At 38.3% G+C, this 15669-nt stretch overlaps 1 protein-coding gene across 1 annotated transcript; it reads right to left on the bottom strand.

Moving 5' to 3' along the window:
* Positions 1-4377: 4377 nt before the first annotated feature.
* Positions 4378-12778, bottom strand: LOC103975666 (single myb histone 6). Its single transcript, XM_009390691.3, has 7 exons — positions 12502-12778; positions 10788-10985; positions 10401-10621; positions 9191-9275; positions 7311-7394; positions 6594-6929; positions 4378-4665 (listed from the first exon to the last, which is right to left on the bottom strand). The coding sequence occupies exons 2-7, from the start codon at positions 10935-10937 to the stop codon at positions 4651-4653; spliced, it is 891 nt and encodes a 296-aa protein (XP_009388966.2). The 5' UTR covers positions 10938-10985; positions 12502-12778; the 3' UTR covers positions 4378-4650.
* Between the last annotated feature and the right edge of the window lie 2891 nt (positions 12779-15669).

The raw sequence follows: 15669 nt of genomic DNA, 5'->3' as shown, positions 1-15669 counted from the left end.
TTGATTGAACCATTTAGTTCAAATGGAATTCATCTCATGCTGTTTGATGCTTTTACTACTCCAAGTCAATGGACATGAGTCACCAATCAACATATCAGTGGATGTTGATGGGTGTCTTCTCTTCCAAAAATCAATATACCTAGTTATTGTAGTGACTTGAAGTCCAAGAGAAGAATGCATGCATGCCACCCAATCCACAAAAGGAAGATGGAATGGGCAATGTGGAGCAGATTTGAGGTAGTGGTGGTGTACTATCAAAACCTTAAACCCTAAACCTAGGGTCCTTTAAAAAGCCACTTTTGTGGCATGAGGTACACCAACACCAACCATCACTTGCTTATATTTTTCTTCTCCTTTTCCCTTTGCTTGGGTTAGAGTAGAGAGAGAGAGAGAGAGAGTGTGTGTGTGTGTGTGTTGGCCACACCCCTCCCTTCAGTGCCAAGTTTGTCATTATCTTTAGTCGCAAAAGTGAAAGTGACTGTGGGAAGGCTGTTGGAGGGCAAAAAAGCATTCGACTTTTCTTGGTTTCCAGAGGTTGACATGCATGTTGTACACATTAGCTTTTATCATCCCTACCTAAAAAGCATCCTAAGAAGAAGAAGAAGAATGCAGTCCACTCAGCTCACTCTGCTGAGACATGAGCTCACATTGCTCTCCAATACCATCAGCTACAACAAGCACAGCAACAATAAATGGGTCATGATGGGGGGTGTGGGGGAGTCAATGGCCATGGAGGTTTGCATAGGGTGTTTTCCTGTCTCCTCTCCGGCATGATGAGGGTTTCTGCCACTTTTCTCATGCCTCCTCTCCCTTGTCTCCTCCCCCCTCCTTTTCTTTCACAAAAGGAGCAGGTGGAGGAAGAGGAGGAGGAGGAGGCGGAGGGCATGGGATACGGAGGCCTGCCTTAGCAGTGCAACCAAGGCGTGCTTCCGAGATCCATTGCGTGATCCTGCAAATTAACAATGTGCGCAGGTCCCTTTCACAGCCCCCACCCTTTTTGTTTAGGGTGAGGAAGGGGAAGACCATGGGGTCCAGGACCACCCATTTGGGTGGTGGTGGTGGTGGCGGTGGTGGTGGTGGTGGTGGATGCCTACTGACGAGCACGGCGGGCGCGTGTTCTTTGGCATGCGTGCTGCGCCTGCCTTTGCGTGCCTCCCACACCTCAGACCCTCCTCCTTCAATCTGTTCATCCACCATGTCTTTCTCCATGAGTTCGACTGCACATGCGATCCGGTAGAGCTTTCACCGTTCCTTCTTCAACGAGTCATTAGTTAAGAGGCTTCTGGTCATTGTGATGGAAGCCATTAACTTCTTTCGGAAGAACCAATCAAGTCTGCATGGAACTTTGATTAAAAGTGTCACTGAAGAGTTTATTGCATGCATGGATTCATGATTAGGAATCCAAACAGGATTTCCTCTGATAATGACTTGGGGATTTTGTTGGTAGATTGTTATCTCCATGCATGCTTCATAATTCAAGGGGTCCAATCTCTCTCTCTCTCTCTCTCTCTCTCTCTCTCTAGGTTTTATCTGAATGCATGCATGCTTCATAATACAAAGGCTGCTGACTCTCTCTCTCTCTCTCTCTCTCTCTCTCTCTCTCTCCACTCCTTAATAATCACACAAGATTAGTTAAGATACAGTCATCAAGTGAAGGATAGGGTGTGATGTAATGCATTGCGACCTGGCAAAGTTTCAGGAAGAGGAAATGGAGTGATAACTACTCCAAAGGACATGCAGCAGTCCTAATTACTTGGGTAGCAAGAGACTGAGATATAGGGGAGAGATCATGGATGTCTCCACCTTTGAAGAAGTTGCACTCCTTTAATATGATGGGTTACAGTGGATTTATAGAGTCAATCAGTCACAGTCTCCTTAAGACTTCAATGCTAAATATATTCAATATAATCATCTCTATCTAATGCATCCCCTTGCCCACTTCGGCTGTATGCATATGATATCAAAGTATACGCCTTTAATATCTGAAAGCAAAGAGAATTCCACCAAAAAAGAAAAAAAAAAGAAAAAAGATTTTGATGAAGAACACTAAGACGAAGCATTATCTGCACATGCTTTTGTTTCCGAGAGAAACCCACATGATTGGATGGTTGAACTACAACGAGTCCTTCACTTTCTGCAGCCACAGTGACCACCATGTGAAGGAAAATATATTTGCTAACTCACGACAGATGAGCAAATGCCTAGATTGGAATTCGATGAAAGAGACTGTGTGGCAGACATTGTTTGAGTTCCTTTGAGAGTCATCATTGCCCAGCTTTGTTGACCTAGCCAACTGAGGAAGAGTTTAATGGTCAACCTTACATCAAGACTGGGGTTGAACATTTGAACTCCATCCCTAGCAGAGAATCTGCATGTTTCATGGTCAACTTACAGCACAAAGAAAGAAAGAAAGAAAGGAAAAAAAAAAAACATATTTGTCAGATTAGAAGAAGTCAACCACTAGGGTGACTGATTAGGTAGACTGAAGCACACCTGAAAACTATCAGGAAAAGAAAAAGACAAATGATTTTCCCACCATTGATGCTAAAGAATGGAATAATAATTTTATCTTTATTTCTTTTAAAAGAAGAAGTAACTGAAATGGTGAGGAAAATGACATGTGTTGATAGTAGAAGATATCCCTCTAGGGAAAGTAAAAACATTGTTAGCTTCCCTTCCCTTCCTGGTTAACTAAATTGTGAGCATAATTATTAATATATTTATTAAAAGGTAAAGGATGAAGAAGATGGGATATGTCTTAGGATGTTAAGTTATTTACCAGCTAAGCTAGTCAGCATATATGCTTGAACCTAATAATGTTGACCTCCATGATCAACAGGCAGGTAACAAAGATCTTAATGGAATAATTCTAATTGAATACTAATTGCCAGACATGGATGAGGTAGAAATTAGTAACTACAAAATACTAACATATAAGAAGAATGGAGGAGCTAATGACACCCAATATTTTGTATAAACTTGTAGCTTAAATTTGGTGCAAACACCACTCCCGACTGAGCCCTTTTATTTCTTCATGCTTAAATGTCAAGAAAGTTCACTACTTCTCAACATTTCTCAAGGACTTGAGCACTACAATAATGCATATCTCAATTCATGCATTGCATTGCCTTACCAAACTTCAGGCTCCCGAACAGTACACATTTCATCCATTTATTTATCGGTAATGGATAAAAGGCTTCTCCTGGTATTCTTTCTGCCCCATCTCTTTGAGAATGAGAATAGATCGAAGCATTGAATTAGATCCGATTCAATCATAAACGGATTCTGATTTCAAGAGGATCCGGATCTGCATTTGATTGCAAGGCAGGCATATTTCAGATACAGTTAGTTTCAGGTATTCAAAGTTCTGATACGTATTTGGACATGGAAATTACAATCAAATCCAGATCCGAATGAACCACTTGCAATGATGATACGTAATAAGGTTTCTTTATTAGAGATTAATTTGATTTTTTTTTAGCAACACACCTATCAAATTTTGTTCATTAAATATTTATCATGCATTAATCTTCCAATATTTCAACCCTCCTAAGAATGCTGGATTTGTCTAAATTTTATATTAGCATTCATCCCAATCCACACACATGATCGATTTGTATTATCGGACCAAAAATTTTGTATCCATATCCATCCAACATTTGGTGTATACTTATATCTAGTGTATATCCAATCCATTTTGGGTTCATATACATACCCCTTCTCTCAAATAGCACTTCAAAATACAACATATATATTGGCATCCAAACTTGTATCAAATCCATTTTCGACTCCAATCTATAATACCATGCAAGCACGCAATTTAATCCGAAGAAAAACGCCAATAGGGTGCCACAGAAACAGCATTTAATTTCACAACTGCAATATCTTGTGACAAAAATGATTTCCTCAATTCTTACCCTACTTGATTAACAACATCCAGTCAAATCTCTATATAGCACAATATCAAATGCATGAGCCTTGACAAGATTTCATGTTGACTTGATGTTTCAAGGATCTCAACTTCTAATAACAACTTTTGACAAACCTATACCCATCGCAAAAATAGTCAATTCACTCAAATAGGAACATGAAGGCTTGAACTCAGATCTGAAGAGCCAAAAACAGATGAAATTAGCACCATTACTATTTTTCTTTGGATACGGCATATTCCAACCGTCAAACATGATGTGTTGTGCTTCATAATGATGACGATCTCTCTCTGATCTAGATATGCAAGAACAAACTGTACCCAACCAACACAGCACCTTAAAGATAGCCAGATGAAAACATCAAGAAGAGAAGATTTCTAACTGCAGGTTGTTTAGATACGTGTTTGTTAATATACTGCAAGACGCCAACTGATGTGAAAGATATTGATGACACCAAGTTCCAGCTGCCCAAGCAGTCCCACTTTTGTTACTTTCCGTAGCATGTCAACCAGAAATTGTTACATGAAATGCAGATGTGGAACAAATGAAGAAAAGGCAACTTCCAAGGTTGGCCATGAGAGACACAAGGCCTCTAGGGTGATGAACATAATAGATCATCAGTATACGAGCTATACAAAACCTGAACTATATCTACACGTATGACAAAACCACCATGAGGCGTGTACCCAAGTTGGAGGGAGAGAGAGCTAACGTTCTCCTATTAAACTCGAATCATCTGCACATAAAAAAATAAGTACATCTGAAGAATTTATATTAAACTGAATAGCTGCTTAAACACCAAAGCAGAAAGCATACACTATGCAGTTTACTGAGATGAGCAAACAAAAAAAGTACTGACTTGAAAACCAATACATCCACTGGATGCATGTTGGATACAGAAAGAAAAGTCAGTTCCTTTCCCCAAAACTAAACGCCAAGGGTGCTTGATTTTAATTTTGGGAAACAAACTCTTGTAATAATTCCAGTTTCTTGTAACAGTATACAGAGCTACTCTAGAACATATCAGTAACCTTCACAAAAGGAGGAAGAGGAATTGTTCTCCCTACCATCATTCGAAACTAAATATTTAATTGACACCTATTTTGGTTTTTGCGGTAAACAAACTCTTCTAGTCATTCCAGAATCTTCTTTATAAACAATACACAAAGCCACTCCAAGTTTCAGTATCCTTTTCCAAGAGGGGTCAGAGAAATTTTTCTCCAACTCCATTTAAAACTAACTGTTGCTTTAATTATGCTTTTTTTTTCTCTCTCCTCTATCTTCCTCGGTAGTGACATCCACTTCTTCTCTTTCTTTCCTGCTGTCAATCTTCTCTCTTAATCACATTGCTGAACCCACTTTAACCCCAACACTAACAAGAAAATCATATGGCCAATTTATATTCAAAGCAACATGAACTTCACACTTGAGATCCATTACTGCTATGCCATGACAGTCCATGGCATTGACTTCCACCATGCCCTTCACCACAGTCAATTTTGGGGGCTTCAAAAAGCTCCAGTTCCAAGCAATGGCAAAGGAAATACCACTTACAAAGTTCACCACAGCCACCTTGACAGTCATGATTATCTTCCATGGCGATAACAGTATCGATGCCTCCTTCCTCCCACTGTTTCTCCAGGGCAATCTTACTCACCAACTCAGAACATATAAATGGTGGTTGCTCAATTTTGTCGTACTTCACAAAAAGTACCCCCCTCAACATCTATCAAGCACTCTTATGTCTTCACTGTGTCCAATGTCCAATTTTCTTCTTCTTTTAAAAGCCTTGGTCAAGCATTCGTATATGCATATTAATAGATATTTAAGCATTAATTTACATTCACCAAGAGGATGCAATATGGTGCATTTAACCTGGTAAAAAACAGGTGAAATGTGAAAATGCAAAAAAATAGAAACTCCATGTTCATGGCATCAAGCACAAAAAATACAAATCCTCAGGTTCTCTTCACTGAAAGAATCCCCATCTTTTTTCTTCTTTGTTCCCTTCCAGATCCTGATGGAATAGTGGAAACACAAACCCCAGATAACACCACAAGTATTCTCATCTCTCAAATTCGAAAATTGATGTAAAACACCAAAATGGTCCCTAGCTAATAAAGGAACAAACAGACCTTTATCGGTTAATGGACGATTCAGCTTTAACTTGAGCAAAGTGTATTCATAACCAGAATGGAACAGGGTCTAACAACCCGCATTCCATGTATTGTTCACTCGGCAAAACAAAATGTTGTAGGTGAAATTATATGATTTGCCAAAAATACAAATCCTTGCATACCTATATAATAATCATAAGACACTAATGCATATAGATATGCATACACCTCCATCAAAATATATTTTTCTAATTCCTCTTTTGGGTTCCTAATTGAAAATTGTAGTTGATAAATGCTCCGACGTTGATGGCAAGGTTCCAAAAACAAGAGACCTCTCCCTCTCAAATACATGCATAAAAGAACAAAAATCCTAATGATACTTGCATAAAGGTAACATAGTACATTATGTGCAGTTACGAACTTGAGAAGAAACAAAACAATGGAATAATGATGAACAAGAATATGGATGAAGCAAATGTGAATCGTGGTAATTTACACAAGTAGGGTCAGAAAGTTGCAATATTATCACAATAGGCAAGAAAATTACCCGTTTAGTAGCATTTCTATTTTTCAGTGTTAACATTGCAGCCTCAGCAAATGCTTGAGCTGCTTCTGCATCAGCTTCAGCAATCTCTGCCTCTCTTGCAGCTTGTTCAGCTTCTGCCATGGCTGCTTCTGCTTCTGCAACTGCTTGAGCAGCAAAAGCTGCAGCCTCCTGAGCTGTCATATTTCGCATCCGTGTTAATTCAGAATCTACTTGAGATTTCGAGAGGGATTTGATATCAACTCTTGGTTCCTTCTGTCTTCCCTCAAGAAGAAGAAATTTGGAGCTTTTCTCTTCTGAAAAAGCTGAAGTTGGTGCTATTCTATACTTGCGCTTCACCTAAAAGAATAAGGAAAAAAGTACAAATTTTGAGATGGCTACTTAGACTAACTGATTACTTATACAACAAACTAGTCAGAAGGAAACAAGAAATTTAATTTCTTTAATAAGAGAAAATTTGAAGGAAGTAGTTGCTAACGTGGAAGCTTATTCTCAAAGAACTCCATAACATTATTGTAGTAGGACGTCTCACCCCATGCTTCTGGCATATCGACACATGTATGAAGCAAAACCCAAAGGAACCTTTACCCAGAAGGCCCACTTAGATACTGCTTTAGTTTGACCAAGTTTGCACTTGCTTCATGATATAAAATAAGTACCTTAATTACACTGCTTTAGTTTAACCAAGTTTGCACTTGCTTCATGACATAAAATAAGTACCTTAATCAATCTCCCACATGCAGTCAAAGCCTTCAATTTTGCTGATAACAACTGTTTAGAATCTGTAGGAGGCCAGTAGTGATCCTACATAAGCCAGATCAATAAACATATCAGTCATTGCAAAAAGGAGGCAAGGTATTCAATTAATACCAAATCTGCACCTTAAGATGCGAAATGACATCTCAAAAGAAAGCATATCTAAGATTTTCGAATTTTCCAGTTAGTCATGATCAACAGAATGCTTGACGTGTTGATCATCATCTGTGGAAAATATTCATACATGTACATGTGAAAAGACACGAACACAAATGTAAAAGAAATATAGCTGAGCTGGTATCCTATCAGCAGGATTTGGAGCTCATTCCTACTGACCAAAAATAAAATACAAGAATACAATAGCTAGAATCAACTCAATTAGACACAGCATATAGATAATGTAGACACTTGCAACTATGTATCAAATAAATATAAAGATATTACGTCAGTGGTCACATATGAAATGACAACAAAATGCCTTCTTGAAGCTTGGTGTGCATACATATAGAAATATCTATAACAATCGATATTTTGGACCCTTGACTAAATATACTTAAAAAGAAAACAAAACCAAAATTCTTCTTACATTTTTCCATTTTTTAGCTTGACAAACATGCAAAGCATCCTTAATGTACATGATTTTTTATTATAGGTTCTATAATTGTTGTGTATCATGTTGAATGGCTGATTGTCATTCAGAGCTCCTATGTTTAATTTTGAAACAGTAGGTTGGGTGCCAGAAGGGTACTAGCTAGCTTTGCATACAATTGTTCTTTCCTTTTATACAGAAACCTTAGCATTGCATTGCTCCATCTCAATTGGTCAACCACCAAATTTTTAAGTTATATCACTTCCTAGTGATTTGGATTAGAACAGCAAGGCATAGATTGGAAACAACCTGAGTTTCACCCATTTGAAATTCTAAAAGATTGCACCTAAAAAAAGGGCAAAAGGTATTTCCATCCAAGATTTAATAACTGTTCCAACCTCTTTTTAAATCAAGTCCATCCTGTTTTGACAAAATCAAATGAATAGTACAAATTCTTATGCTTAGAAAGAAATGTAGTTTCGTTTTCAAGACTTCAGTGAACAGATACATTTTTTCTGTTCAAAATGTGATCTAAATTTTGCTTCAAATGCTTCAAAATTGTGATATGAGAAAATAAGAACATGCAGTGGATGAAAAATAAATTCCATCCTTATGATTAAAGAGAACATCTAAAAACCATCATATTGGAAAAGCATATAACCACTCAAAATTGTTTAGAAGTAGTGCTTAGATCATAGGCTTCCATATCATTCTGAGACTTGACAAACTTCTGAACACATAGAATGGCAATGCGTTAGACCTTTCCACCAATCACAATCAGGAAAAAGGGAAAGAATATGTACAACCCTTTAAGAATAGTGGCAAAAAGTTCTTCTGGATTTCAGAACAAATAAATACAGTCTAGAAGACAGATCCAAATACTACAAGAATACCATAAAAGACTGGAAACTCTAAAAGCATAAAAAGAACAAGTATTGTTATATGTAAGTGAATATTGCCAGAAATAAGCTCTAATCTGAATGTACAAGTCCAATACCAACCATGTCTTCCGTATTTCAAGAGCAAAACATTAAAAAAAAATCTATAAGTTCATGTCAAACCAACAAAAAAAAAGACATTTACCAAAGCCTACTTAACTCAGATAAATTAGCTCAACAAATACCGAAAACCTATAAATGTGTATATCATTGTAGTGAAAAAAAGTAAAATATGGCTCTCCCTGTCATATATCCGTGTATAGTCTTGCAAGCAAATCAAGAACAGGAATTAGCCAGAGAAAGGGAAAATAAAGGACCTCTATATACAAGGCAATAGCTGTCTTGTTAGAACCAGTGGGTTCCTTCAAATTGGATATAGCTTCCAATATGAGATCGTCAAACCTGCATATATGAAAAATTATATCTAAAGGAGTCAGAATCAAAATAAGCAAATTGTGTTACCAGTAAGTACCAGTTATAGCTAAAAGTCACAATGCAGAAATTAAAAAAATCACATAAAATTAAAATGTCAAGAGGATAATGTAGATAAAAGAATCACACTATATCCTACTAAATAAAATTCATTGTAATCCTCGTTATCACTGTTGTCATTGTTATGTGGAAAAAGAAATTACAGAAGGTAGGTATTTAAAATACAACAATGTTGTTATTATTGTCACAGAATAAAAAGCAGATCATGTTGTTTCATGACTAGCAAATGGGGGAAACTGAGGCATACATTGAAAAACTGGATCAGGCATGCACAGAGGGTCAGTATGACCTATCCCTACCCCCGACTTATATTTCCCCATGAAGTAACCACCACCGACAACTTCATATACATAATTTTCTATATATATGGCAAAATTGATTAAGACATATGTCAAGGATATAACATATGTTTCATAATTTGTACACATAGGGGTCAGGGGAGGGAAAAAATATGTAATGCTAGTTTTTATAAGGGTTTGAGAATGATATCGTAATTCTTAACTCAGATTGAGGAGAAGACAGGGATGGGGCAGAAATTTTTAGGTGGCATGGCAGGGACATTTTGAGTACGTCTACCAATACATTATGCAAAAGGAATGTGGTTAGCAGAAACAATGAACATAGGTACATCTACAAAGTTCCAAGTGCAGACATTTTCCCAAAAATGCTTATCTGGTCATCCCTGGCACAAACAAAGATGAGCATTTACACATAAAGAATCACACTTTTTAAAAATTTTCACATAATGAGACCACCTAAGCAGTACGATTGCTCCCCAATTAACCTCCCAAATATAGGCATACAGGAATTTCGCTTTTCTCTCCTATGCTTTGGGTCTTTGGCACTTAACCAATGTGCTTTAAACTTGGCAGAGCCTCTCTGTACTTTGCTCCGTTTGCAATACAGGCCCAGCTTAAATCTAGATTGGAAAGGAAAACAAAAGCAAAGGCAACATATACTAATATCAATAACTAAAATTTTGCATATGCTGCTAGAATTCCAAGCATGAACAGATGAAGCAATAACCAAACCAACCTAGAGATAGTTCTCTTTTGACCAGTAATTTGAAGAGGTTCACTAGACATGGCAAGAGGCTTGACATCAACAATTTCATTGTCGATATCCTTAACTACAGTGCTGATGGACATTGGTGTGCCATCATGCTTGGAGATCTGTCGGCTCTTTTTCAAGGCTATCCTAGCTCTCTCTCGAGATCCCCATCCATATGCAGTCACACTCATGTTTCGCCACTTGTCCTGTTCAGTTGAAGACATAATATGAGGACTAAAAAATACTAACAAACTCAGAATTTTGATTATCTAGTGCTGAGATTTTATGTAACACAAGATTTTTCACAAAATATTTTCCAAGGATGTGAAAACAGAATTTTGGCCTATGAACATTTCATAAAAGAAATTATACCTTGAGATCAACATTAGATCGCATGCATAATACGCCACTAAATTCTGGATCTTTCAAAATCGTGCGCCATTTGCCAGGCCCATGCTTAAGAACTCCAGCCTTAAGTGCAGCTTCTTCATCTGGCGTCCATTTTTGCTTGGGAGCACCCATTTGAAATGGATTATTGCTTCTACTGACTTGTGAATATCACACTCAAACCTGAGCTAACACATCATTGAGAAATCCATCAGAAGTCATACAACCAACACTAACCAAAAGGTCCAAAACCGAATGAGAAGTTAATCATGTTCCTGGTTGGAGTTTGAAAAGTGGTCTCTGAATCATAATGTCAATTCCAGATTCAAAATCAAATTCTTGACAAAAAATGCAAATCAGGAAGAACCAAATTACGTTGACCACAATAGCGAACCAGGCTTCCACAATAATCAGTGATAATCATGAAAGAGGAGATATCAACTAAAAAGAGAAGTTTGTAAATTTTTTCACACCAAAAATAATAGAAATTAAGAGATCATGAGATATCACAAGGAAGAGGTAAAAGTGGCAAATGCATTACTCACTCAAGAAGGGGAAGAAAGAAAGAGCACGTGATTAGTCAGGTGGTAATTCAGATGTGCTTTGAACTTTTGTCATTAAAATCATTTTTTCTTGCGTCTGAAAATGAAAAGAAACGATGAAATCACTATCAAACAGAGATATAGTCAACAAATTGAGTGAAAAACAAAAATTTGTTAAAATTGACGATAGCGAGTCTGGGTCTAAGTAATCAATGTTAACATAATGAGATTGAGATTGAACATCAATTCAACCTAAAATTTTAAGCCTATTATGTTGTACTTCTAATATCTCCTGTACTTAAGTATGGCTCAAACATCTTCCCCTTATTATTAAAATTTAAGTTAAATTACGGGCAAACTTATTTTTCATTTTCACTGGCTACGATCAAAATTTAGCTCCTTTTTTAAAATATTTTTTACACTTATTTTTTATGCACAAACCTTTGCTCCGATAGCATGTTGACATTTATGAATCAACGATGAGTTAAGTCTAACTCAAACTAGTCACAATTAGCATACATGAGGTTGGACACCAATCAACTTAAAACTTAAAACTCATTACGTTGTACATCAAATCCAATGCAATATATGTTACTCCATTCTTTTAAATCTTACAAGTGTGGGACCATCCTTTACCGATGTGTGGGAGTATCCTCGTCCTCAATCAATCTTCATCTCGCTCACCCATAATATTCTTTTAACAAAATTTAGGTGGAAATAGTACTGCTACCATCACCATGGCAAAGCATCAAATTCTCCCCAAGTGGAATCGGAGAACCAGCGACCGATCAATAATCCAAAACGACGTTAGAGAAAAGCAAAAGCACAATTCATCATGAGTCCTATCAAACCCTGACTTCTTGCAGATCAGCCTAAACCTACAGAGACTCCACGAAAAATAATCCATCAAATTCCAGCGAATGTGATCCTAGCCAAGAACCCTAATATCACGTAAAAGAAACAATAACCAATCAAAATTCACGCAACCAAACATCTATCCGATCAAGAACGGTAAAACCTCAGACAAAGAATGAATTATCCGATAACAGATAAAAAAATTCGAACGAGAAAAGGAAACCTATAAAGTATCCATGGGATCGGAGAGGGAAACCAAAGATAAGAGAGGAGCGAGGAACAAAATGGGGGCGGATCATGACCTTCCGCGGTGGAATCGACCATGGAGCGCATCCGAGGACGCGACGATCTCTCGTGATGTGCAGGTTCCCGATCTCGAGCGGTCACTTGGAGAACGACGATCCGGCAGCGCCCCGGGGGGGCGGGGATTGGGGAAGGGTTGGGAGGGATCAAATCATTGCCCAAACCCTACGCTTGATTTAAACTGGAGCCCAAACACAGGTACAGAGACCCGAACTGCCGATCTTCGTAATCCGTGAATTATTCGGGGGTGGCAGTCTTTAAATCTCTCTAACAATCTTTTCTAAAATAATTTATCCAAACAGATATCTTTCCTAAAATTATTTATCTATAAAACGCCGGTCTATCTTATATATATCTTCGACAATTATTCACATGAGTAAATAGATGAACGGTGATCTTTGTATATTTCTTCTATCTTCGACATCACGTAAAGATCACATGTCGAATGATAATTGACTGATAATATTTTTTTTATTATTTGTCTCATATGTGCTTTAGAGGCTTTCATAAGAATAATTGGAAGTACGGTATCTAATTTGTCCGACGTATTAAATTTATATATTTTTAATTGATTCTCTAACTTTGTACATTATGTAGACGTTGAATGAGTTAAGGGTGCTCAACATGAGCCTTGAATCGACGACCTCCGTCCCCAGCAAGAGGTCATTTATTATCGACCAGCCCTCGTCGAGAGCAAGGGAGTCAAGGCATCCAACCTTCGTGCCTCGACAATGATAGTGGTCGGGGCACCTGACCTCTATGTCTCAATGAGACGTTGTTCATTATCGATAGGCCCTCCTTGGCAATAGATCAATTCTCGTCAATATGAACCTGACCCTCCCTAAAGCGTGGAGGTCGACAACGATGAGGATCGATTTCATGTCCTTCATAGCTCGAGGACATAGGCCGGTTTTACAACTTAAGTGACTCTTAGTCATCATTGTCTTGGTCACCTCCTTGAACCTTCAACCTTGCAGAAGAGACAGCAACACTCTTGGTTATAGTCTCTTTGGCCCTCTATAGGGTTTAATAATCCCCTCTACGAGCTCCGTACAATCTTATCATCAAGGTCATAATCACCGATGGTAGAGGTAGCTTTGACCACATTTAGAGAGCCAGTAGGGTGCAACAACAATAAGAGTCACGTGTGACATTCATCGAAAAGGCCTTAGTTTTCTGACCTCCACACCTTAACAAAAGAGGGGTTTATTTGGTTTTCTGACCTCTATGGATCGATGACACCAAAAAGGAGGGTCGGGTGCCCAACCTTCCTACCTCATGCCGAAGAGGCTTGTTTCTACCTGAGATGCCCACATTAGCTTGTTTCTACCTCAGGCTACAAAGCCTCTCACCACTGACTTGCCCCTCCCATCGTTGATAGATTGATCTCGAGTGAAGAGGGCTTGTTTCAACTGGAGATGTCTATCTTGACCTTGAGCACTACTAGCGACAATATGGTAGGTTGCAAAGCCTCTCATTGTTGACTTGCCCCTCCCATTGGTGAGAGACCTATGCATGGGCCACCAGGTCAATCAGCTACATTGGGCAATGGCCTACCCACCTTGGGTAAAGGAGGGGTCGACACTCGACCTCCCTACCTTAGGTACTCTTTCCCTTGTATTTATTGTCGTAGCGAATTTATTTTCATATCAGTTGGGTTTTTCCGACTAGCATGCCTTAGACATATTTTTCTTTATATTTTTTATCGTGATGAGTTTCTTCTCATGGGATTGGATTTTTTTTCGACTTATAAGCCCTAGACACATTTAACATTGTGCCTCATGCTATGATGAGTTTCTTCTAATGTAAGTTGGGTTTCTCGACTCACGTGTCTTGGTTATATTTTGCCTTATATCATTTATTATGGCGGATTTTCTTCTTATGTGGGTTGAGTTTTCCTAACTCGCTCCTCGGCTACATTTTGCATTGTGTCTCCTACTATGATAGATTTCTTTTTACGTGGGTCTGATTTTTCCGACTCATGCACCTTAAGCACACTTAGCCTTATGCCTCCTGTTGTTATAGGTTTTCTCTTACCTAGGTTGAGTTTTCCTAATTCATGCATCTTGGGTATATTTTACATTGTGCCTCTCATCATGACAAATTTCTTTTTATGCGGATTGGGTTTTCTTAACTGAGACGCTTTGAGCATATTTTGGCTTGTGTCTCCCGCCTTAGCAAGTTTTTTCTTATATGGGTCGAGTTTTCTCGACTCATATGTCTTGGACATATTTTGTCTTATACCTCCTATTGTGACGGATTTCTTTTATGTTTTCCGAGATGGTATTCGTATATCAATTACTTTTACACTTTCTAATATGGTCTTCGTACATTGGTCATATTTACACTTTTTGAGGTATCTCTTTATCCTTGGCTTGTAGCATCACCATTACGTCACAACCTTCTTGATTGAATATGAGACACTAGATTCATTATTTATCAATGGTCCCTCATAATTGATAATATCTACGAGGAGGTGGAGGAGCTAAAGAGGGAGAGGGGATACCCAATGCTTGTCAGGCAAAGGCTCAGGAGTCGAGCTAGCGAGGTAGCTAGAAGAGATCGAGCAATGCCTCGCTGATTACACCGAATAGTTGAAGGTGGTCTAAAGCAACAATCGGAACATAGAGGACAAGCTACTGTGACTTACCCAAGAGCTAGGTTCGATGAGGGCATACAACTTTGAGTTTGTCAGACAAGTTGCCATGGGTCATGAGTATGATCGAATATATTTAAGGTCTGAATGGAGGCTGAGAGAAGTATGATAGCGAGATATCGGGAGGAAGTGATTATCGACTACAATGCCCTTATCGGGTTTAGGAAGGTTATAGAGTGGTTGGGGGTTGCCTCTTGTCAGTATTGGTACTATATCACCTTAGCTTATTTCAAGGTGAGGTACCTCGAGATGGAGATTGAGAATAATCAATTCATCGAGTGTTCCGATGATCAAAATATTTCGATGGCTACTAAAATATCTTTTAACGATGATCTTTACTCAGCATCTTGCCCAGATGCTTAGTCAATTATCTTATGATGTATTGGTCTTTATTGAGTTATTGGGTTTATCTACCTAACTTAGTCATTGTGTCCTTTCCTTGTTGCATCGTTGGGTTTGTTTGCCTAGCTAGTCTCAACTCCGGTAGATCGATGTCTCATTTTGGATGTAG

Source organism: Musa acuminata, chromosome BXJ3-2 (genome assembly GCF_036884655.1).
Source record: "Musa acuminata AAA Group cultivar baxijiao chromosome BXJ3-2, Cavendish_Baxijiao_AAA, whole genome shotgun sequence".
Lineage (NCBI taxonomy): Eukaryota > Viridiplantae > Streptophyta > Magnoliopsida > Zingiberales > Musaceae > Musa > Musa acuminata.
The sequence above is the reverse complement of the archived record's forward strand: the minus strand, read 5'-3'. Positions and strand labels throughout refer to the sequence as shown.

Excerpts from the sequence above, each read along its gene's own strand:
- LOC103975666 (XM_009390691.3), bottom strand. The coding sequence starts at position 10,937 with ATGGGTGCTCCCAAGCAAAAATGGACGCCAGATGAAGAAGCTGCACTT. Across the intron at positions 10,622-10,787 it reads GATCTAATGTTGATCTCAAG|GACAAGTGGCGAAACATGAG; the intron begins GTATAATTTCTT and ends TCAACTGAACAG. Across the intron at positions 9,276-10,400 it reads CAAAAGAGAACTATCTCTAG|GTTTGACGATCTCATATTGG; the intron begins GTTGGTTTGGTT and ends TCATATATGCAG.